This window comes from Sander vitreus, chromosome 8, assembly GCF_031162955.1.
Source record: "Sander vitreus isolate 19-12246 chromosome 8, sanVit1, whole genome shotgun sequence".
In the NCBI taxonomy this organism is placed as follows: Eukaryota; Metazoa; Chordata; class Actinopteri; order Perciformes; family Percidae; genus Sander; species Sander vitreus.
Genome location: NC_135862.1, coordinates 36525226 through 36551079, shown reverse-complemented (window position 1 = coordinate 36551079; position 25854 = coordinate 36525226). Strand labels below are relative to the sequence as shown.

Genomic DNA, 25854 nt, shown 5'->3' with positions numbered 1-25854 from the left:
TTCTAGAGGAGCCTTTTATATTCACTTCAACGTTCAATTTCTTCAATGAAACAATGTTGGAAATGATTTCCTTTTGTTTGTTTTAAATTCTATAAGCAATTTTTGTATTAAAGCAGAATACTAAAAGCACACTTTAATATCTGTTTATTTATCGCAAATAATATCGTTATTGCGATATTCAACAACGTTATCGCACATCTCACATTTTCCTCATAAGTGCAGCCTTAACACTTACATCACTAGAATGTAATGCAGCTGGGTACAAGCACATTTCAGTCAAAACTGACTCAAGCAAATGCAAATCTCAATTGTGACTTTTGAAACTGTTCAGCTTTAACGTACTACTTCTATCATTGAGGGAAATAAAATGTTAAGATAATGTGTAAAGAAAACACAACATCACAAATGCTGCTGAAGAAAACACGACAATAATGTAATAATATATCCATAGCTTCAGAAAATTCCGTGTTTGGTTAAAAAAAAAGAGGCGATTATTTTCATTGTCGACTTTTGATTGATTATTTTCTCGATTAGTTTGGTCTAAAACATGTCCAAAAAATTTAGCAAAATGAGGATCAGTGTTTCCCACAGCCCAAGATGACGTCCTCAAATGTTCACATTTTGTCCACAACTCAAAGTCAAGAATGAGTGAAGAAACTAGAACATATTCACATTTAGGAAGCTGGAATATAAAAAAAAAGGACTCAAACCGATTATCAAAACAGTTGCCGATTAATTTAATAGTTAACAATTAACCGATTAATCTTTCCAGTCTAGAAGACATTAACATTGTAACCCTCTATATTCTAAAAATCAGTTAATCCACTTTCTCTGCACATTTCTTCTGCACCTTTGTCCAGATCACCATCCTCCTCCTCACTTCCGCCCTTTTTTTCACTTCCTCCTTCCCACCTCTGTCCTTACTCGTCCTCTCCCTCTCTCTCTCTCTCTCCGAAATCCCACACCTCCTTCAGCCTCCACCCCGATAACAGCTCAACTGTCTGCACAAAGGCCTTGTTTACCCTTGCATTCCCGCTCCGATAAACAGCGATAGCGCCCGATCGATACCAGCCATAAACGCCACGCAACCACGTGACGCCCCCACACTATGCAGTTATTAATGTAACAGTTGAGAGACTGGATCTGCATCGTCAAATAAATCAACACACACACACACACAAAGAAAAGCAGATGCATACATATACACACACACCATCCATCTTCACGCCACGTCCACCATTCAACCCCATATACATGCAAACACTCATACAAAGCAACATACTGTACACACACTAAAGCAAGCAGACCTATACACACCTCCCCCCTGCCTAAACAGTGCTATTATTTTCAGCTATAAATCACATTGAATGGCACATTGATTTTATCCTGCAGGGGCTGAAGCGAGGGAGGGGAGCTGGAGACACAGTTATTGCGTTTAATATTATCAATATTATCTCCCATATCATCTCAGACATGGAGGCAGGTATCAGGAGGAGTCGACAGACACTTTTCTGCCAAACCCCCCTCCTTCCTCTCTCTGTGGCTCCCACCTCCCCCTCCCTATAGCAAGACAGTCTCCATCAATCTGATAAGCTGAACTTCCCCTGTCACACCTGCAGGGCAAAGTCACCCAACAATCTCGCCTTCTTCTACAACTTCTACGAACCCTCTATACATTTCTGTACCTCTGATTGTAACGCTGCCTTTTGTCTTTTGCATCTTTTCTTTACATATCTTTTCCCTCACACATGGGGTTCAACATACAGTATCTCCACGTTGGTGAGTTTGGTGGTAAAGATGATGCTTAAAAAAAAGATTTGGACAAAACCAAGGTATGGAGCCTCAAGTCGTCCACCTTCTACACACCAGCTAGAGAAGCAGCAATGTCAGTAGCAACTGCAGTCGTCTGCCAGTGAATACACTGCATCTATTCAGCCATACTACTGCTGCACACTGACATACCTCACAGCTCAATACACAATCAATGTAGCGATGCACGTACAGTAAGTCAGAAGCTAAACAAGCAGAAGTAATGCGCTAGTTTTTTTACACAAATTGGTTAAAAAAAATTAAGCATATCTGTTCCGTCAGACAGCCATGAGACGGTGTAGACAGGTTGTCATCATAACCACCATTACTAGTGCTGGTAATGGCGCCCAGGTAGGCCAAATATGGTTGGAATTAATTTTTTTTCCATTACTGATAGATATCATGTTCATATGTATGCAAATGTATGTTCAATGCGTAGTGTTCCACAAATGTGTTCCAAAGTATTCAAATGTGGTCAACAAAAACCTTTTTTTAAATTTTTTATCTCTCTCTCTCTCTCTCTCCCCCTCTCTCTGGTAAAGACCACAACTGTGTATTGTCTGATTTATGTGTTAACATCATTACTGTGATTGGATGGAAAACCTCCTGCTGTTTGAAATGTGTTACTGTTAACCCCTGTAACACACACTCCCAAAGTGAATGTAGGTGACAGGAGAAGAAGCTCTGGCTGTCTCAGAGATGTCAGCCAAATCCTCGATAATAACATTTTATTTATTATATTTTTTAAAGGGTTTATATGCAAAACACCATCTAAAAGAAAACACACAGCAGTGTGTAAATTCTGCACTGTAACCCTGACTGTAACAGCTGGGACCACCTAACATTTTTATCAGCAGCATAAAGAAAGGTAAGCTAAGTGTAAGGGATGCTAGCGAAGCTAGCTAGCTAACATTATTATTGTATCGAAATCGCAATATGGACTAGTGCAATATCCAAATGGCAGAGGGGCGCAATATTTGTTAAAGGCAAAATGTCTCCAAAAAAAAATCACACTATAATCATTTAAATTTCTTTCAATGTTAATAATTTTCAATGGAAATGAAAAAAAAACGATAATTCCCTCCAATATCGTGAATCATATCGCAATCTCAATATCAGTCAAAATAATCACAATTAGATATGTTCCTCATATCGTGTAGCCCTAGTTCTTGCCCCATCTTGGTCTTGGACTACTACGTTTTGGTCTCGACACACTCGGGTCTTGGTAATGACTTGGCGACTTGGTTTAGGTGGTCTTGACTACAACAATGCCTAACTCAAGTGTGTAGCTGCCAGTTGCTCCTTACAGGATGCTGATTGGTCCGAACTGCTGGTGGTTCAGACACAAACACTACATTACTTGAAGCCTGATGAGACAGATTTGTGTGATGGCGGGAAAATCCAGCTGCCGTGAAAGGCAATAAAATAAAAATAAAAATGACACATCACAATTCCCCAGAGCCAAAGGAGACATCCCCAAATTGCTCATTTTGTCAAACCAACAGTTCAAACACAAACCTATTAGTACCAAATGCTCACATTGGAGAAGCTGAATTTAGCATATTTCTTAATTTCCTGTATTATTTTAAAAAGTGTTCTACTATCATATTTTCTGTCGACTGACTAAGTCATTAATCAGTAATCATTGCAGCAATACTGCATGTGTACAGTCCATATCTGTCCATCATGATAATACCAGAAGAGATCCTGCGTCTCTTTGTGCATCACATACACTTCCTCTCTCACCACTGATCAGATATTGATAACTGCCATTTTACAAAAAGCATTCCGATTGGTCAAAACAAGGGCACGACAATTAGAGTTCAAAAGAAGGTCACATGCTGACTAATCTGGCCAGAAGTGGATTTTATCAGGTTTCCTGTGATGTACATTTATGATTGCCTCATTTTGAAAAAAAGAACCTCCACTTGTTTTTCGGCGGGCTGCCGCAACTGTAGAGCAAGAATTCTCAGAAATAGAGGAGAAAAAAAACACCACAACAGAGAGAGATGTACTGAACAGATGCTCAGTCTTCCTCAATAAAGTTGAGTGTATGTGCATGCATGCTTGTGAGAGTGTGTGTAGATTCATTATATCAGCACTAATATACTGGCTTTCTCTGTCAGGTTGAGGAGGTGGGTATGATGAGAGAACAGAGTGCTCTCTCTCTCTCTCTCTCTCTCTCTCTCTCTCTCTCTCTCTCTCTCTCTCTCTCGATGGTGGATAAGAGGCCTTGCCTTTATTACCCAGCTCTGGCTAGATAAAGACCTGGTATTGATCCCAGGTTGAAAGAGCAGGTTCGTCAAACATGGCTGATTTACAGAGAACTGATAATGGCAGCGCTGGGCAACTGAGGAACCCCAGAGAAGAGAGAGAGAGAGGGGAGTAAATCAACAGTGGGATGGGGAGGAGGTGTGTGTGTGTGTGTGTGTGTGTGTGTGTGTGTGTGTGTGTGTGTGTTAAGAAACAAAGACGCCAAGTCAGTTTGCTATCGACAGACAAACTTGCTCACATGTGCAGTCTGCCTGAGTTCTCTCTCTATCTTTTTCTATCTAATACACACATAACCCACTCCTCACCTCAAAAACACACAGACACACACACACACACAGCTAATCTCTAATCTCGTCTCGATTAGCACCTGACAGAATTTCCATGGGTTTATCAAACCAAGCCAACCAACAGACGCTTATCACTTCCAGCCCCAAAATTTCACAAGAGCAGGAATTTTTGAGATTAAAAAAACACAGCTAGTGAAATCTTGAATAAGTCAAAAGAATATGACTGAAAACTCTGCTATCACACGGTACAAGGGGGGAGGCTCGGGATAAGAGGTGCATGAGGGGGCAGGTTCACTGAAGCCAAGATTGATCCACAGAAGTTTTTCTTTTCTTCTTTTCCCTTAGACACAATAGAGATAAAAGAGTGATACATGTGCAAAACTGCAACCTCATAATGGTTCTTCTGCGGTTTTTGTTGTCTCTAGGTGACGTTAACTGTCTCCTGACAGATAACAGGTAGACGTCAGTTGATTAAAGAAAGACATCAAGTCTTGATGAGGAGATAAATCTGGTAATAACCAATAATAACTGCCAGTAAACATCTGGATTATTTTACAAGAGGAGGTGCACGTTGTCAGTGTGTGGTTGTTATTATAGTCAGTGTGATAGTATAGTATAATAATAAAAACACCAGAAAATAAGGGTGGTAAAACATTTGGATGTTTTCCTGATGATTTTACTGCGAGTGTGAGCACACATTACAGTTGATGTCTGCAAGTTATTTGGTCAAAACGTCCCCAATTTAGCCACACACTCAGTGTGTTTACATGCACGGCAGTAACCGGGGTATTAGTGAATCTCCCCGTATACATGAGCGGGGAAGAATGGGGAGAATGACGGAGTAACTCTACCTCCGGTACAGTAGGTGGCGCTCTGCCAACAGCATAGGAAAGCACGGTGCTCTCGCCAGATGATTATATCTCTAATGGGGTCGGGGTGAAGTTAGCAAGCTAACTACTGATAGCCAGCAGCTGCAGCGGGGGCTGGTCAGTCCCTCCACCTTTTTGCTGAGACACAGCGTTGACAGCCCCCGAGATGGACAATCTGTGTAGTCATCTCCCGGTGTCTGCTGCTGCCTCCATGGGGAGTAAAACAGATGGACCACAGACTCTTTGCTGCTGATTGCCCGCTGACTCGGGTAGCGCTGTTTTGTTGTATGGTATCATAGCAACGGCTACGACTCACAGCGCTGACGGATTATTTCCGGTTCATAAACCACTCCGATCATACTCCGTTAAAGCCTAACTCTCGCCAAAATGCAACCTAGGGTCTTTTTGTGAATGTACCCGAGTCAAACTTTAGTTTAAAAGTATATTTAGGATGGAATTGCCACTTTTAAGATGTACCGTATTTTAGTTTTTGGGTCAAATGGCCTTTTGAATGGGAGAGCTAGGGGCACTTTTATGCTAGCCTCAAAATATCTATTTATAAACCACTAAGAAGGCTCGACACAACATGAGACTTTGCTCCAAGTATCACCAGGAGCTCTACACCTTAACGACACCGGTGCACAAGAGATATCCTAAATCTGTGGCTACCTGTTTTGATATTGACTCGTTTGGACTGCCGAGGTGGTAGCGACCGGAAACAACAAGAGCTACGGTGAGTTGTTCAAACCTTTCTTTTTAGTAAACTCTGGGTACACAAACAATGTTCTCAATGCTGGAGTTCATGTGTAGAGCCCCTGGTGATACTTGGAGCAAAGTCTCATGTTGTGTCGAGCCTTCTTTACATTAAGCTGTACAGATGGAGTAATCCCCCGGTTACTGAAGAGTTCTCTACCTCTGTTAACGGGGTATGAGAACTAGGATTTTAAAGGGGGTAAGGGGTTTACATGGTGTCTGAGAAATCGGGGTATTACCTTAACCCAAATATAATTGTTTTTTTAAGCTGCATGTAAACGAGTGTCAGCTGTTTTCATCGGGACTATTTCCTGGATAAAAAGAAGTTCCAGTGAAAACTGTATACAGTACCGGTCTGTGGAATATCCAGTGTGCACAGTGAAATTTAGAAAGTGGTACAGGTACAGCTTCTTTGTTATTGACTCTTGTGCCAATATGTTCTGTTGATTTTTTACTCCCACATGGGGCTTTCTTCCTCTCCTTACCTTCATTGTACATAAATGGCGGGGGGCTGGAGCTGTCCCCTTCTGCTGAGTCATCTGGGTCCGAGGCTCCTCCCTCCTCTCCTGATAGGCTGAGGTTGTCTGGCGTGTTTTCCTCGTCTCCGCCGAGATCCCCAAGGGAACCTGCAAGAGGAAGAATCCATACTCAAATCCACAGTTTTCTGCTCCCTGTGGGCTCGTAGCGCTACCTGGAACATCTGAAGAACTACACCTGATTCTGATGCAATTTTAAAACAGAACAAAAAAATTTAAAACATTACCATGTGAATGGATGAAGACAGACTTCACACAGTTATATTACAAACATTATTAATTCTTTAAGTAGCAAATATACATACTTTGATATACTTTGTTTATCTTTATAAAAAAAAAAAGATCTTGTCGATACCTTGCTGCTGTAACATTGTGAATACCCCATTGTGGGATTAATAAAGGATTTTAAATCTTGAATAGAAGACCAGAACTAAATTGCACTTCTTTTGTTTAAATATACCAATGATATCAGTTGGTCTCAAAACAATATGCACATAAATAATAAGAGCACATGGTCATCGGCGTAAATGTCCTCCAATAGATGGGGGGGGGGGTCAATAAACATAAAATTACTTAAGAGCAGTTATTGAAGGGGACACAAATAGCACAGCCACAATTGTACTTGTAGAGGATATGTGTAGTTGTGGAGCTCCAATCAGAGGCAAAGCTATTTTATTCACTTTAAACATCAGATGAAGTGATTCTTTTCTCTAATACAGAAGATGATGAACTGAGAACTGAGCCTCCTAGCAAGCAAGCTCACTAACTACGTTAGTAAAGTTTAACAACGTCATGTTTCATTCACACACTTTTGTCACAGCGTAGAAAAGCACAGCGCTCTAGCCAGGTGACACTTTGTTAGGCTCGTTTTCTGTAACCACTGAAAGCACCTTGGGTGGAATTTGTATTGTTTAACTACTTACACACTTATTTAAAGTGTATATTATTTACAATATCCAGCCCTTAGATGGGGTGGGTCCCATGGGCCTTGAGTCTAAACAGACTGGTGCAGGAGAGGTGAGAAGTAAAAAAGGAAGTGATTGTTAAACAAGCTACTTATGACTGTGTGTACAGATGAAGGGAGGAAAAAAATACCCTAAACACACTGATCCTTTTTTTTTGTAACTGGACTCATTCAGAAAAAGAAAAACGTTTCAACGTTTCAAATTGGACAAGCTGAACGGTCTAATCCAGAAGATTGATAGCAAGGAGCCAAGGGGGACCTTAAAGCCAAATTACAGTATACCTAAAATTGTAGCTAAAAGAGTGATTAGTGCGGGGCTGATCTGTATCAATTACAGTTTCATAATCCCTGCTGACCATAGTAATTATACAGTACTTTTTGATCTATTTTAGCCTGTTTGAAGATTACATCCAAAAAAATGGGAGTCAGTTATTATGGATTTAATGTGACTTCTTTTAAATTGCTTCATTAATAATACTCCTTCTATAAGATGAATACAGCAGGCAACTGTAATGGTACATTAAGAGCTCTAAACCCTGAAATATACCGTCAGATTTATTGGCCGTTTGTTTTTTTAACTCAGACTAAAGATTAAGTTGAGTTATTATTGTTTCATGGCTAGCTGATTATAAAAGGCAGTTTCTATTGCACCGGATGACATGCTTCATTGTCCGTTCCCGAGAGGATACCATGATAGAATTATTCATTTCTTTTAAGAGGATTACGGAAGTGCTAGAGTGAAGCAGAAAGGGTTAATCACTGCCGTGGAAGACAACAACTCTCGTACATGATGATGATGGATTGGAAAGTTAAGTAAAGATGGGCACTGAGAGAAAACCAGGATTTTTTTGTTTCCATTTCCCGCCTTTTCTCCCCCAATCCAGACAGGTTGTAAATTAATTTTCATCAGGTTGTGTCGAGCGAACAGAGGGATTGTTTCGGAGCTAAAGCCGTGACTGGGGGGCGTATATATTTACAATACTGGAACAAAAGGAGTCTATAATCTATACAAAGCACACAACAATACCCATGAATAAAGAAGCTTGTTAGAAAAAGGGAGAGGCAATTTTTCTAATTCTGTTAATTTCACTTCCAAAGCAATTAAAAGCAGGCAGAGATAATGCTGGGAAACAATCGGCAGCTGACAAAGTCTTTCTGTCTTTGGAAATGAAACATCTTTAGGCTAATTTCAACTTCCACGCCTGCATGCTTCACTCTCATTTCAGATTAAATTAACACAGCTAGATTTGGACCTTCATAAAAAAAAAAAAAAGTAGAGGAGAAAGAAAGGAGAAAAAAAAAAAAAAGATCGATTCCTGTACACAATATTTTTTAGAATTAGGTCTATGTCGCCCGAGCTTTGCTAGATCTAATTTTCGGTATCTCTAAGGACATTTTCATACAATTAATTTTCCTTTAATCATAATTGTACAAAGGGACTTCTCTGTATAAAATTCCAATTATATTTCCTGTTTAAAATGTAAGTTTGAATTATGAGTTCTTTCCTCATTACGGCTCTGGTTTAATGAATCAATCGCTGCATCACTGCTTTCAGACATCAAATGGTGCGGAAAAGTTTCAGCTCCACTCTCTCCCCTCTTTTATCCAAGGAGAAATATTCTCTCTTTCCCCTTCTCTTCCTGTCTCGGATAGTTGGCAGAAAGAATAGCAGGGGAGTGATAAGTGCGGCACATTCTACTTCATTTGCCAGTTTAAAAAAGTTAAACCCTTATTAATTGTTAAGGCGTGATATCCACTGGAAAATTGGACTGAACTCATTCAAGAGATGGAGAAATAATAAAAAGCCCACATGTGTATCTGTGTAGGAGGGACAGCACCACTGAGCTTTCTAGGTTGTCAACTAAAGACCGAGGACCGAAAAAGAAAGCCTAAAGCTTACATTTATTAATATTTCCAAACTTAAGGGCAAATAAAACGTGGAATGGAATGCAAAAGTGCCTGAAATAGATCAAATAAATGAGAAGAGATTTAGATTAGGGACAATCTGATCAAATAAATAGGTAAACAAGAATATAAATCTCGCTTTGTGACACTAAATGATACTCTAACAGTATTAACCCGCATGTTGTCCTTGGGTCAAATTTAACCCACTTTCAAAGTTTTGGGATTTGGGTTTCTTTCAACCAAATTGCCCAAAAATGCATCATTCTTCGCAGGTAAAATTAATGATTACTTTCATTGAATTTGGGGTGTTTTATTCAATGTTATAGCATTTGAAAAAACATATTCAAATGGTTTCAAAACAGCATCCTGACTAGACTTAAGCATAAACCAGTCTGTGATCAACGTCATCTGAACTACTAGTCAAATTCATTTATAATTTCTGCTTTTTTGAACTCAAAAATTAGGTAAAGTATAATGTCATTTGAATTAGGTTTATTGACAATGAATAAAAAATAAGCATTCAAGCTTTATAAAAGCGTCAAAAGCAAAGTTGGTGTTTTAACTTATGCATGTCTTGAAACAATGAGTTGATAATAGACTGATTGATTGATTTATGTCAATCAACTGGAGCAGGCAGAAACAAACAAACAAACAAACAAACAAACAAACAGTCTATTAATTTATTAGTCGATCCACAGAAAAATAACCTCATTATTTGAATAATCAATACATTTGTTAAACTTGAACATCTTAAGTCTTGCAACAAACTGATGAACATCATCTCGGGTGTTGAGCCATTGTAACTGTGATTGTGTACACAAGTTCACAAAATTCCTCCGCTAACAATTTTAAGGGAACAAAAGACATTTATTAAGGTGTTTCAGGCGAACACAGTTTTACAAGGATACAGGATTACTCTTGAAAGAAAATATTACGAGTCAACATTGGCTAAGGAAAAACCCAGTCCCCCATCCAGATGAGACCGAGACAGATGTGGTAGTACAGGGAGTACTTGAGTTCCAGCGCTAAGACTGCAGCTGTCTGTCTTGGGAAGCGAGAGAGAGAGGCAGAACAAAGTGCCGCGGCTGATGAAGGCGCCAAAGATACTGCTTTATTAACTCTCCGTCCACATCAAACCTGCAGCAAGCAGCTCGCTGATTAAACACAGAGACAACACACATCAAACCTGCATGCTCAACAAGCCTGATTAAACAGACACAAGCTCTCACGCTAATAACCCCACCTCGCAAAAAAAAACACATTGGCCTGAAAGCAAGAAGGGGGAGAGAGAGGGAGGGGGACGCATACTTGTGTAAGAAAATCAGAGACTTGTGAAGAGAAGACATTAAAGGAGGATATTCAGAGGAAGAAAAAGGAGGAGAGCACGAGAAGAAGAGGAGACAGAAACTAAAGGTACCTGACACAGAGTCACGCACTGGAGAGGAGACACTTATTGATCAGAGTGAAGAGAATTACCCACCACTGAGGAAATACTTTTAATCAACTTTGCACGTTAAACACCCCCCACCAACGCTGCATGGGCTCTTATCACAGCTCCGTGGCTACCATTCCCTACCGTCAACCCTCACACGAGAGGAACCATCCACACAGCCACACGCTGATAGTCATCTGGTATATTCAGCTTCAATAATAATCAGCTTTTTTCTCCTCAGCCCTTTAGGAGTGGCCCATTGATTACTCCGGGGATGACAAACTGAAGCAAAGCAAACTGGGACTTATTGACCGCACCACACATCTTCACATCTAATGTGATGATGATAAAAGTTTCCCAGAGTGCACTAGGGGTGGGGGAAACAAATCCATACAGCATAATTTTGCGATATTTTCCGTGGCAAAACTGTATTGATACACAGATGCCAAGTATGGATCTATTATTATATATGTGTTGGTCAGTTTGTCTACTTGATACAGCAATACAATTGAAGTGAGATGAACAAACAGAGAAATGTCTCTTTTTAGATGAAACAAAATTTACTTTCGGGGACATAATTTGAAATTAGGAAAAATTTGAAGTTGGAAAAAAAGGTAATAAATTGTAAAATAAATATGTTTAAAATCGCAATAATATGGTATCGTGACATAAGTATCGTGATGCTATCGTTCCGTGAGGCCTCTGGTGATTCCCTCTACCTCTAGAGTGCACGGGGGGGGGGGGGTGGGGGAGTGACAGTGAGAGGGTAAAGCCGCCTACACATGATCGGCGGTAAAACCACTCTTTGCAGGCCGTTCAGTTGTTTTCTGATGGAGAGAGAGTGGTGCCGCCCAACTAGGCGCAGCAAAGCCTCGCTTTGCCAGACCTTCCTCCACAGCGCTGTGGAAGAGGGTCTGTCGAGTCCACACAGCATTCCGGGATGGGAGAAAAACGTGCTTTGGTTCATTGGCATTTCTTTAAACCAATCACAATCATCTTGGGCAGTGCTAAGCTCCAGACGGAGCCACGGTGCCCCTGCTAAATAGTCTCAGGAAGGAGCTTATTTTGGTGGAACATGTGGACGTTCAAAAGTAATTTTAGTCGTGCAACAGAAACCTCAGATTGGACAGATATTCTAGCTAGCTGTCTGGATTTACCCTGCAGAGATCTGAGGAGCAGTTAACCATAGTCCTCACAAATCCATCACAGTCAACCCAAAGAAAGCCCAAGGCAATGGATATCCGGCCTAAATGAGCGAAATCCAGAGGAATTTCCGTCGGCAACAGAGCAATCCCGGAAGTGGAATGTCGAGGATATAGACTAGGCGCAGCACTAGCCTTGGCATGGTTGTATTTCAGTTAGCCTAATAGCTGGTTTGATTTGCATTGAGAGATGATTTTATGGAAAGTACCCCATGTTAATCTCTAGGTATGGTGAAGGGTATGTGATGATGTGGGGGTATGGTGAAGGGTATGTGATGATGGGGGGGTATGGTGAAGGGTATGTGATGATGTGGGGGTATGGTGAAGGGTATGTGATGATGGGGGGGTATGGTGAAGGGTATGTGATGATGGGGGGGTATGGTGAAGGGTATGTAATGATGTGGGGGTATGGTGAAGGGTATGTGATGATGTGGGGGTATGGTGAAGGGTATGTGATGATGTGGGGGTATGGTGAAGGATATGTGATGATGGGGGGGTATGGTGAAGGGTATGTGATGATGTGGGGGTATGGTGAAGGGTATGTGATGATGTGGGGGTATGGTGAAGGGTATGTGATGATGTGGGGGTATGGTGAAGGGTATGTGATGATGTGGGGGTATGGTGAAGGGTATGTGATGATGGGGGGCCAAGGGAACTTTATCAGGATGCATAGTAGCCTGGATCCATGAAATAACTGGCCTTTCAAAATAAAAGTCTGCCTGCCTCTATGGGAATTTAACATAGAGGTGTACTGACTTATGCCTCCTGTGTTTTAAGGAAGAACATTTATTTATTTACGATACATTATTCATTCACAAAGAAAATTTGTGTCCTTGGATTTGGATTTTTTGGAGATCAATTTCCAAAAGATGATTTTTTTATTCCTCTTTTTAGTCAACTTTAGCATGGCTTCATAAACTTATGAGCACCACTGTGTATATATACAGTATATACAGTACAAGCAAGAAGCAACCCTAAAATATGTTTTAATAATGCACCAGGTTAATGTTCACATTAACCTGGTGCATCACATTAAGAATTTACTCCCCAAAAAGTTTGTTTAAAGTATACATTAAAACATTGATTTCGGGATATTACTAATAGTTATCGGATCACTTAAACACAGATCAACTTTAACTGGAGAATCGATTATTTTAACCCAGCCCTTATATATGAAATGCAGCTTGAGTTGAACAAATTCTGCTGGCATTTAAAAAAAAAGAAGCATATATTATCCAGTCACTGTGGTTCACCTCTATCATGATTATTTATTTCTGTATTATAGCAGTAATCAAATGATCAATTCTAAACTGTAATGTAGGAAGCACTTATGAGACAGTGTGATCACATTACACTTGATTGAGAGAACAAAAGTAGGACCTTAATGTCTGAGAAGGGATCCTCTCTCTGACACGGAGCATAGACTACATGAATAAAAAGGTATTATTATATAAGAGTGGAAATAAATTATATTATTATTTGAATATCAACAAATTTGGCAGCATTGACAGCATCAATCCAAAGCAAGCGCTCGCTTTCCCACATTTCCTGAGCCATGATAAAACCTACAAATGTGTTTTTATGTGACAACAGCAACTGCACAAAAAATAAACAAAAAAAAGTGCCAGTACCCAGATAAATGTTTGCGTCACAGAGGAACATTTTAATTCCATGGCCACAGCAGGTTTGCTGCCATGGCCATAAGAAATACAAAGCACCCACCCACAGTGTGAAGGACAGGCGGAAGGGAGAAATAAATATGCAGAGATAAAAGCGGGACACCCGGAGAAAAGCACAAAAAAAAGGTCGAAAAATGTCCATCACAGCCTTCAGTGAATTCCATACAGTATGGCTAATGATAATGACTGAATACACTGCAATGATACTTACACAGCATGACATCAAACTTCAACAGCCTGAAAAAATGCATGAACATAACACAGTAGAGCGTGTTTTTGCAGGATTGATCACGCTAAACAGTTTGAAATTTACATATGAACATATTGTAAGAACTCTAAAAGTAATGTTCTAGATTTAATTCTTAAATTGATTTGTATTCAACAACTTTAAAGGCCTTGAGCTGAAGACCATTTGGACCCTGTTTTCTCAGCGATGCAAAGAAAATTCTCTCATCCTTCATCTCACACTATTCCAAACTGCAGTCTCTCCTTTATACTCTCACTTCCTCCTCTCTTTCTGTCATTATCTCTCCATTCCTCATCCCCTTATCCCCCCCTCCCCGCCGCCACCACCACCTCTTTCTTCTTCTCCGTCCCCTTTCAATATCACACATGCTCTCTCTCTATCCCTTATACTCCATCACCTTCCTCCCCTCCCTATCTCTTTCTCTCTCTCCCCCCCACCCTCCCACCCCCCACATCCCTTTTTCTTTTTCCTTTTTTTCGGGCTGTGAAAAAGCGTAGTGACTGGGAGCGTCACTGTGTGCGGATAGCTGGGAGCCGTTGGCGGTTATCGGCTCCTGCAGACTCTCTCTGCTGGTCTGATCTGTCTCCTCTTCATTAAGCAAATACGCCGACGTGGAAATGAAAACATAATAGCTATTTGATTTCCAGCGAGATATTTTGCATATTGGTTCGGAGCTGATAGCGGAATTTCATCAAGTCGTTTTTTTTTCTCTCCTCTTTTCCCCTCCCTCTCCCGCTCGCCACCGCCCCACCCCCTCCTCCACAACCTCCTTCTTCTTTTCCTCTATCCTCACGCTTTTAAAAACTGAATTACTGAGCTGGGCCAGCTTTCAGAGAGATTTCTTTACATTGCTGGGAAGAGGAAAAAAAAGAGAGAGGGAGAGAGAAATCTAGTTCCCCAGGAAGACTACTTAACCGATTAAATATCCCCCCCATTCCCATTTTTTTTTCCCTCTCCTTTTTGATAACAAGGAAGAAAATTTGAAGAATTCACAGTGCTTTAGGTTGACTATACTAATCAGAGATAGCAGGGGGAAAATTAACTCCTTAATGAGCAGAGCTGTCTCCCTGATAAAGGTCCTGGGGAGATGGCGGGGTGGGACGCTGGCTGAACCTTGGGAGAGAGAGAGAAACATGGAAGAGAAGAGGTGATAGACGGCGACAAAGCCGACCAGCAGACGTAGGGATGGAGTGTAATGGACACAGGATGAGAGCGACTTGACACCATGCAAGAAGTACCAATTAGTTTCTCTCCTCTGCAAGGGGAGATATTTGCTTCCTGGGAATGAGGAGGGCAGGTAAAGAGAGATCAGCAATACTGGCCCTGTAGCGCCACGGACACCTACGGTGGCTTGCATCAGCGCTGGCTGTGATGGATGGTCCAGTGGCGTGGTATCCTTCATGCCCCCCGGAGAGAAAAACTAACCCTGGAGGAGATGATCAGCAGCCTCTTCACAGCGGGCCTATCTGATAGGCCCGGCGCCTCTCAGGAGGACTATTCACCGGCCCGAGTCTACGGAAATAAATCTCCCTGCTGCTGCTTTTCCATGTTGGATCACCGTGTTGCTTTAGACCTGATAGCAGTCCCGCAGTGTTACAGCAAATACTGTACACACTCACAACAGTGGACTAGACATACACACATTTGTCAAGGGGTTCGGAGGTGAGGAAAAGTGGTTCCTTGGGATAGAGCTGGGCGATATGGAGATAATCAAATATCACGATATTTTTGACCAAATACCTCAATGTCGATATTGCGGCAATATTGCAGGCTAGACAGTTGGTTTACACAATGAAATTTGTGATACATAATCATCAGTAATGTGGATATAATGTCTATTTGGGTAAAGGCAGATAATAGAACAGCTAGAACAGTCTGGTAAGTTCAGACAATGGCATCTTGTTAGCCTTTAAAACCCAGAATATATTACAATATTACGATATACATACACACACATGCTTTTTTTAACATAAAATAAAGCCAAGATTCCAATAAAAAAACACTTTCATTGGAATCTTAATGTTTGAAAGGGTTCCAAGATGGAACCGGTTCTCAATGTCCAATCCTTGTACAGAGAACATGTGCCCTTATCAGATTATTTAAACTCAAATATCTCCATCACTATCAGAAGAAATCCTGTATCACTCAACCTCACATTACATTAGCCATTTCAGAGGGGGAGAAAGAACAAATGGGGGGAATCCAAATGCTCGTTGAAACTATTCAGTTTAGCACTATAAAAGATTTAGTATTAGGGATCGACCGACACTGGTTGTTCAAGGCCGATAATAAGTAGTTAATAAAAATATTTGGAACAGATATGCATTTACAGTGAAAATGAAAATCTTTAAGTCAAAATTAAAATATTTGTAATTTTACAAACTCCAACACAAATTAAACTTAAATGCTTTAAGCAAGTATTTAATAAATGAGAAACTTCATCATAATCCCCAGTAACAGAGAGTCAGATGTGGGGGAGGGGAGGGGGGCATTAAGTCAGACTCTGTTGGACTCAGTGGGGAGTGAAACTGAAGCAGAGGGATAGACACAGAGCTGTAGCAGAGCAAAAGTACAACACTTTTTAATTCATTAACATCAGTTATGAGGCAAATAAAACGCCGATACAGATCATCTGCAAACTGCCAAAAAAACAGCCCGATAATGGGTCTGTCCCTATTTAGTATTTAAAATCTTTCTAGTATTTCTTCAAGTAACTGTGTGAGCAAAAAAAAAGCATCTATCATTCATCATCAATAATCAATTAATAGAAAAGAAACATGGTACCAGCGAGGAACGGAGCACACAATGCGCCAATAACAGTTTGTCAAAATGGAGGCACATGACTCACATACTGCGATAACGTTTTGGAGATGCTGCATTTCAGCCGATTTCATCACCTTTGACAGAGAGATCCTATCAGGCTCGTCTGACTAACACAAAGTCACCTCTCGCTCTCTCTAAACAGCACATCTGTTCAACCTCTCATCGTTGTTTTTATACAGCTCAATGCTATTTGGGCTGCACTTTGTACACAGTTCCCATGTAACAGAGGAATGTTCTCCAAGCACTGCACTTTGGAGTGAGAGATGAAGCAACGTGATAAATGCTGTACACCAATCCATCTGTGTGCATCCTTGTCCCAGAAATGCTTGTTCCTAACTTAGCTCTGGGGAGCTTATTCCCCGGAGTCCTTATGTTTGCTCGCCCCCCAGTTTTCCTTGGATTAAGGTGGCATCTAAATCATGGTTGCAGCTGTCACCGTGGTCCTGCTCGGCGCCCTGCTATGCCCTGATATACCCTGCAGTGCCCTGCTACGCCCTGCAGTGCCCTGCTACGCCCGGCTATGCCCCGCTACGCCCAGCTACGCCCTGCTATGCCCTGCTACGCCCTGCAATGCCCGTCAGTGCCCTGCTACGCCCTGCTACATCCTGCTATGCCCTGTTACACCCTGCAGTGCCCTTCTACGCCCTGCTATGCCCTGCTCCGCCCATCAGTGCCCTGCTACGCCCTGCAGTGCCCTGCTCCGCCCTGCTATGCCCTGCTCCGCCCGTCAGTGCCCTGCTACACCCTGCTATGGCCTGCTCTGCCCATCAGTGCTCTGCTACGCCCTGCAGTGCCCTGCTATGTCCCTCAGTGTAGAGCATTTGTTGCTGTAAGAAATAAATTGTGTATTGCACTTTATTTCTGTTCTGTTTCCTGTTATCTGAAAACTGTGTACAGCAAGGTTTTCTTTGTTGAAGTTTAAGGGCAAGTTAACGTAAGTGTATTGCACTTTATTTTAATACGGTTCTGTGAAAAATCTTTTCAGCCATTGAGATGCACCGATAGACCGGCCGGTGACCGGAATTGGCCGGTTTTCACGTGCTCGGCCATGACCGGCGACCGGCAGGTCAGTCTGACATATGGTGATTTCATGCCGGTCAACGCTCTAATGAACTGACAATATAAGTTATACGTGTTACAGTTTTCAAGGACGCACACACACATGGACGTGACAGCACAGTCTCTTTTTCCTTTCTCTCAACTTTTCCGCCGTGTGTCGCGCGTACCCGCTCGCGGTGTGAAGCGCGTGTCCACCCTATTCTCACACATGTAGGAAACCTCGTGAATTAACCTGCAACATGTCAGCTGTTTGGGAATTCTTCAGCGTGTGTGCAGAAGATAACAAGTTTGCAATATGCAACACCTGCAAGGAAAAAGTAGGGCGTGGAGGGACGACACCAAAAACCAGAATCACATTTCTTTAGTTGATATCTGATGTGAAAAGAAGGAAATGGTTCTAACGTTGCTCTTTAGATGTGTGTTAATGTCCCCCACCAGGAGTCATTTATATAGTTCTGTTTTATAGTGATCCATTATCTGTTCAAAAAATGTTCTATGTTCTGTGCAAAATGTTCTATTAAAGAAAAGATAGAAAATAATTATTTGTGTGTGCTGTAAAGTGGTTAGAAAAAATTAAATCGGAATCGGCTGGCCTAACTCAAAGAAAATCAAAATCAGCCTAGAAAGTTGTAATCGGTGCATCTCTAATTGTCACATGACCAATTAATGTTTTCATGACTATCCAATTTTTTGCCTTAAGAGCCCACAGAAAATGTGTATTGTATTTGGATACACTATTTGTTGAAACTAAAAACAAGTGAAATTAATAATGAATGTGATGTGTGTTATTTAGCAAAATGTCATTGTGTTGTCCTATTCTATCCGTTATTTCCAAGCAGATTTTCTATGCTGTATTCTGATCAAAATGTCCGTCTCCCCCCTGTGACCCTCCAGACTGATTATTCCCCCCCCCCCCCCTGTGCCACCCCACCAAAAATCCTGGAATCGCCCCTGGAGACACCTTGTGATGTGTTGGATCAAGTCTGTTCTCTTGGTTTTCTGTTTGACAGCCGTTTCTTCTCTGGCAGCACTTCAGACGCACTCGCCCTGACAGACTGTTTCATGTTCCTCAAGGACGCCTCACTCCCACATACATCCCAGAGGTACAGCAGTCCACAGTTTACATACAGCAACAATGAGTGGTGCATTATGATAAGCAGGGGGAATTGCAGTTTGTGTATGTTCCAGACTTGTAAAAGAAAAACTACTAGCTTTCATGCCGCGGATGCAAATTAAATCCGATCAAACTCTTCACTATTCTAATTCCCATGTTATGGCCACCAAGGCACCAGCCCCCCCGTGTTTCATATTAAGCTCCATGTTCATTGAGCTTGTCAGACTCGGTTGGGTAGCATCATACCAACAATCGCCTAGAACAGGGCATCTGGAGGCCCATTTACCACAGGATTCTTCAACCTTTTCAGCACATTTTAGCTCCTAAAACTCTGATGACCCCCAGCATTTAGAAAATCAGCATTTTTGTTATTTATTTTCTCTATTAGAGCTGCAAAGATTAACTGATTCATCGTAAATTATCATTCATTTCCTACTTTCATTCAACTATTTTGATACTTGATCAATAGGTTTGTCATTTTTTTAAGAAAAAATGATGACAATTCTCTGATTTCAGCTTCTTAAAAGTGAATATTTTCTATTTTCCTTACTTCTTTATAACGGTAAACTGAATATAATGAGTTGTGGACAAAACGTCATCTTAGACTTTGGAAAACACATATTCTAAAAATAATAGTAAGTTGCAGCCCTACATCATATAAAACTTATTCTTAAAGAAGTCCGATTGTTTTAAGTACATGAAACACATCAATGTATATGACTCCATGTGCATATCAAGTGACCCTCTACAATGGGTCCTGACCCCAAGAATGAGAATCTCTGATTGAAGGCCCATAAATAGAGATAATCTTAGACATGGTATGACCTTTCCAGGACTTGCAGCTACCCTGTATATAGTACAATGTGTTTGTATGATCTACAAGACAAATCTGCCTGTCAGGGCTAATCTGTGCCTACTTCTCTTAATAGTTTATATGACCAACAACGTCTAAAATATGAACGGTTGATACCAAATATTCTCTTTTTCCTTTTAATGGACGGGTCATGATAAAAAAGCAGAGGAGAAAAAGGAGTACGAGCAGGTGGTGTTTCAAAAAAAGAGGGGAGGAGTTTGGAGGGAGGGAGATAGAGAGCAGTTACCATGCAGCCTGAGCTGAGACTACTGAAGCCAGGCATGCAGACGAAAAAGCCAGCCGATAAGCCCGGCTGATAAAAGATAGAAAATAGCAGCAGATTTGAACTTTCCCACCGTCCTAAGATCCACAGGGGGAGGAGGGGTTGATTCAACTACTTATTGAATCCCTTCCTATCTCAAACAACCCTCCACCCCCCAGCCCCTCCTTACACCCAACAGCCAGGCAAGGCCACGAGTGAAGCGGGGATACAAGGTTGTTACATACCAATATACACACACACACCGCAGGGTTCCCACTGCTGAACCATTCAATGACTCTGGTGATACTTTAGAAGTACCATGACTAGTGGGAGCCCCCCCCACACACACACACACACACACACACACACACACACACACACGAGTTAACTGAAGTTAACTTAAGAGTTAAAATAACCAAAGGGAGTCATGGAGAGGTAAAAGAAAGGCTAAGAAGAACTGGTTTCACACACACACTCTCACACACACACACACACACAAGGTCATACAGTTTGTGAAGTCTAACCATCATCGCTCCATCCTCAAATCATATCAGAGACAGTGTTTCTTTCCATATCTCTTCTCCTCTCCGTTGACATACAGAGACTTGGCCTTGAGTAAAATGGTGAGAATTTCCACATCTTCCATGGAAACACACACACACACACACACACTTTGGTGAAATAAGGTCATTCCCGTATCCGACATGGTTTTGGCTGTGAGATCTATTGATGGGATTCATTCACAAGGTCTCAACACTAGAATAACTCTCATGCTCTGATTCTTTCACAACAGTACAGGTGTGACTTGCCCATATCACATAATGGAAAAATAAACCAATGATGACATCAAAAATACTACATACAGTGAATCATTTGCATATTTTCAGAATTCATTTTCAGTTTTTCATGCTGCCCGGTTAAAAAAAACTACTTAGGGTTTAATGGAGGTTTTCATGACCATACAGATAAACAAGGCTGCTTATGTTAGTGCCTCAAATCTTGTCAATAACAATAGTTCCTTTTTAGTTCCTTTCCTCTTTTTAGCAGTGAGGTTAAGAGCAGTGAGCAGTGGTGGAATGTAACTAAGTACATGTACTCCAGTACTGTACTTAAGTACAAATGTTGAGGTACTTGTACTTTACTTGAGTCTTTTCTTTTCATGCCACTTTCTACTTCTACTCCGCTACATTTCAGAGAGAAATATTGCACTTTTTACTCCACTACATTCATCTGTTCCAGCTTTAGTTACTAGTTACTTTACACATAAAGATTACTGCACACAAAGAACATGTAGTTTATAAAACACAATGTTTTATTATAAGTTAAACTAGCCAACAATATACAGGCCTACAAGTCCAGCTGAAATATTTACAATCAATCACTTAGTTGATTGACACAACTGTTTTGATTATTTTCAGTTTCTAAAATGTAAGGATTGTTCTGCATTGAGTACTTTTACTTTTAATACTTAAGTAAAATTTTAATGCAAGACTTATACTTGAGTATTTTTAAAGTGTGCTATTAGTACTTTTACTTAAATAAAGGCTCTGAATACTTCTTCCACCACTGGCAGTGGGTAAATAAAATGCTAATAAGTATTTCTGAGCTAGATTAATTACTATTAGCTTGATTAACCCTAAGAAAATTGCAGCAAAGCTGACTCTTGATTTTGATTTGACGATTTCAGAATAGTCTGACCCCAATACCATGTGCACACTGAAATATGTTTCAAATCTTAACACATGTTTAAAATGTGGCTTAGATACTGTCTTAAATTAATCATAAATCATAATATAAGTGTTGTCTTTTCCTGGTTTTAAAGGCTGCATTACAGTAAAGTTTTTTTTTAATTTTCTGAACTTACCAGACTTACTAACTGTTTTTATTGTCTGCCTTTACCCACTTCATCATATCCACGTTATTGGTGATTATTTTTCAAAATAATCAATCTTATTGTGTTCATATTTGGTGAAAGCACCAATAGTCAACCCTACGATATCGCTGCAATATCAACATCCACGTATTTGGTCAAAAATGTCGTGATATTTGATTTTTTCTCATATTGCCCTGCTCTAGGGTGTGTGTGTTAGTGTTTGTGTGTGTGTGTGTGTGTATATAATGAGCCTGATTGCAATCCCTTCTCCTTGATCTCAGCCCTGAATAAAGACGAAAGGCAGATGAGAGATTATAATGGTATGCAGGGGGAGAGATAGAGAAAGACTCCCTCCGCCGTGGTCCTCCCTCGCTCACCCTCCCATTCGGAGCACCCCCCCCACCCCCTGAACACCACGTCTTTGACATGAACCAGCTCTGTGTTTACATCACTGCGATGTTGCGGAAGTTGAAGATACATTTTGTTAACACTGGACAAAAACAGAAAAGATCTTACACCGATTCTTCAACTACAAGTAAATTCTTCAACAACAAGTATATATGAAAAATACCTCATTTGTTTTTATAAAATGGTGATCTTTACGTGTTTTATCTTTCTCACGTCTCTTCCCAGATTTCTTTTCACCATTCACCTTCCTGGCTTCTCTCTCCACTTTCACTACCTTCTTCCTCTCATCCCCCGTACCTAGATTTACTTACTCATCTTCCTCCTTTCTTGTTTAGCTCATTCATCCTCCTCCCGAGCGATCGCCTTCTCAATTACCGCGACCCTAGCTTTGTGTCAGTGCTGAAACCTCATGTCAACTGTGGAGGAACCAACACACACACACACACACACACACACACACACACACACACACACACACACACACACACACAGAGATGTTACTGCTGCTCCCCGAGACTAAACACACTGAGGGAGTGAGGAAAAACAGCTCCAGCAAACAGAGACAAAAGCATGACTGAGAATGCAACAAGAACTGCCCTGGGGGGAAGTTTGTGTGCATGCATGTGTGTGTCTCAATGATGTTTCAGAGCCATTTTAGGAACATGAAAATGGCCAAATGTATGTCTATATCATCTAGAGGTAGGGCTGTGCAATTAATCACTTTAATCGCGATTACGATGTTGAGTGTAATTGAGAAAAACAATTTTTTGCATATTACGTTTTGCAAGTGAACTCTTTTTATGTATTGTGTTCTGAATGAGAAAAAAAAGTTCAAACAGGAAAAGTATGAAGGGAAATTTCACCATTCAAGGTGTTTTCACTGTTGTTTTTTAACTCAATAATTGCAACCTCTTTCCAAAAGTCAATTAGTAATCATGTCAAATAATCGTGATTTCAATATTGACCAAAATAATAGTGATTATGATTTTTTTTCCATAATCGAGCAGCCCTAATTACAGGTGACTTCGACCCAAAGCTGAACCTGCTTTCAAGAAACCATAATGCTGTATAGAGATGGAGATATGACGCAAGATACAGATCAATAACAAAGTCATTTCAAATGATGGCTGACATTCTACTATTTGATAGACTGTGCAGGTGTTCAAACTGAATATAGCCCTGCGCTTATGTGATTGGCCAATGCAGTATCCTGCTGGATGACATCACATTGTGTTGTGAAGCGCTATTGCACGTCCTTAGGCTCCACATTAGCTACACTCTGAGCAACTTAAGAGTCTCTTTAAAACTAAAAGAATGCAGCCAATTCTCTGGATTTTGGAGTCCGATAATGATATTTATATTTGAACGATACGTCAGTCAATAGTATATTTTTTACATCAACACATAACTGCGCCTGGCTTGATTTGGCTTCCCAGCTGGCGTGATCCCATCGCAAGATGGTCTCTAGTAATGCGGTTTACAACTGTTTGAAATGCACACATTGCACTTGAAGTCAAGTGTCATATATGGTGGATGTATAAATAAGCATAGATCAAGCCACAAAAAAAATTCAATATGCCATTGTTCCACATGACAGAATCCCGGTGTTGTACATCAGTGTGATCTCCGGCTGCCTACTGAACATCTGACTCTCCCACTGCCAAGAAGAGGAAGCTTATACCAGGAAACCCTCTCTGAGAAATACCACGAGAGAGAGAGGAGGGGTGGAGGGAGATAAAAAAAAAAGCAGTAAAGTGATAAAGATAAAGAGACAGACAAGCAAAGCAAAAGAAAAAAAAAACAAGGGAAAAGAGAGATGGAAAGATGGTGGGGTCAGTCTTTTTGTTAGAGAGAGAGCAGAAATGGGGGGGGGGACGCCACTCACAACTTGGCTTTGCATCTCTTATCTCCGCGTCCTGTCACAAGGCTTAAAATAAAAAATAAAAATAAAGTGAGATGGTGGCAGCAGTGTTGGTGTGATAGCCCAGTGGAGCGTGGAGAGGGGATGTAAAGGAGATAGCTGGTTAAATATAACCCGCTGCATGGTTGGCAGCAGCAAAGAAAGGGGGTATTTTCAAGAGGCAGGGCATCACTGGAGCCCTCACTGCCCAGATAACATCCATGTTAAGAGAGAGAGTGTGTGCGTGCTCTCATTTCTTGGCTGTGCCCGCTTTTGTGTGTGTGTGTGTGTGTGTGTGTGTGTGTGTGTGTGTGTGTGTGTGTGTGTAAGACATATCCATACTCTACTGAATGAACATACATAAGTATGCAAGCCCAGACATACACAATTACTTTTCACAAACTGAGAGTGTGACACACACACACACACACACACACACACACACACACACACACACACAGCCAAGACACGCTCGCTCACATCTATGTATCTCTTTGCCTCGCCAAAGGAAGTATCAGAGACCACCACCCCCCCCGCCCCCCCACCCAACGCAAAAAGTCACAACGGGATTTCTGATGGGAAAAATGTGCTTTCCTCAGATGATGGTCAGATAGAGGGGGAGTACAGCCAAATGTCAAAGATGATAAATGGAAGGGTGCAGAGACAAGATCACGCACAAACAACAGAGGCAGGCAGAGAGAAATACTCTTCCTCACTTGTACTCAGCACAGATGCAAAGCACACGCATAGACGCAGACACGCCAGGGCTGCAACTGTCACTCATGTTTGAACAATCTATCAAAGCTGACATCCAGTTTTCACATAATCTGTAATCAAGACAGCACGCTTTACAAAATATACTTTTCTTGACAAACTACAACATCTTTTTTCGGCCAATCATAAGGTCCAATTCATTCATTATCAATGCATCTGCGTGTCTCTTTTCTGATCAATGAATTCATCATCCAGTAGCCATAAAAAATACTAGCCCAAGGTGGCATTCTTAAAATGTTAAAAAGCAGCAAATACTCACAGTGTTCTAATAGCAGCTTTAACATTAACATATGCATGTTCTTAAAAACAATAAATTATGTAGGTTATTCACAAATGTTCTGGAAGAGTTTAACTCATACATGAAAATCTAACTATATTTATAATACGCAAAAGTCCTAATGTAAAATACAGGCCTAAATACAGCTGTTCCAGCTTTAGAATATGAATGCTGAAACACTTCTTCAATAAGTTGATGAACAGAAATTTAAATTAACTTTCATACTTAATTCAAGTTATGTAACTTGGTGAACATTTGCTAGGTCCAGTCTCTCAATTGTGACAATTTGTTGCTTTACTCTATTAATTGGAAAATTGAATATCTATGTTTTGGACATTTTATAGACTAAACGAACAAACAAAATGTATAAAGTTTTTTTATACACAAAGATATGAAAAAAGTATTAAAGTATAAAAAAACAACAAATAATCAAACTCGGTCATCAAATGTTTTCAGTTCTTTGTGCAAAGGTATGGTCATAAATTCAGAATTCAACCACATCCCCACAAACCAACACATACAGTAAGAGCTCTTCGACTTATTACAGTAATAAA

At 40.7% G+C, this 25854-nt stretch overlaps 1 protein-coding gene across 1 annotated transcript in view; it reads right to left on the bottom strand.

Moving 5' to 3' along the window:
- zfpm1 (zinc finger protein, FOG family member 1) overlaps positions 1-25854 on the bottom strand; it is an 89751-nt gene that overhangs the window by 36137 nt on the left and 27760 nt on the right. Inside the window, exon 2 of the mRNA XM_078258077.1 lies at positions 6478-6618. Coding sequence (XP_078114203.1) covers positions 6478-6618 — 141 coding nt within the window. The remainder of the gene's footprint in view (positions 1-6477; positions 6619-25854) is intronic.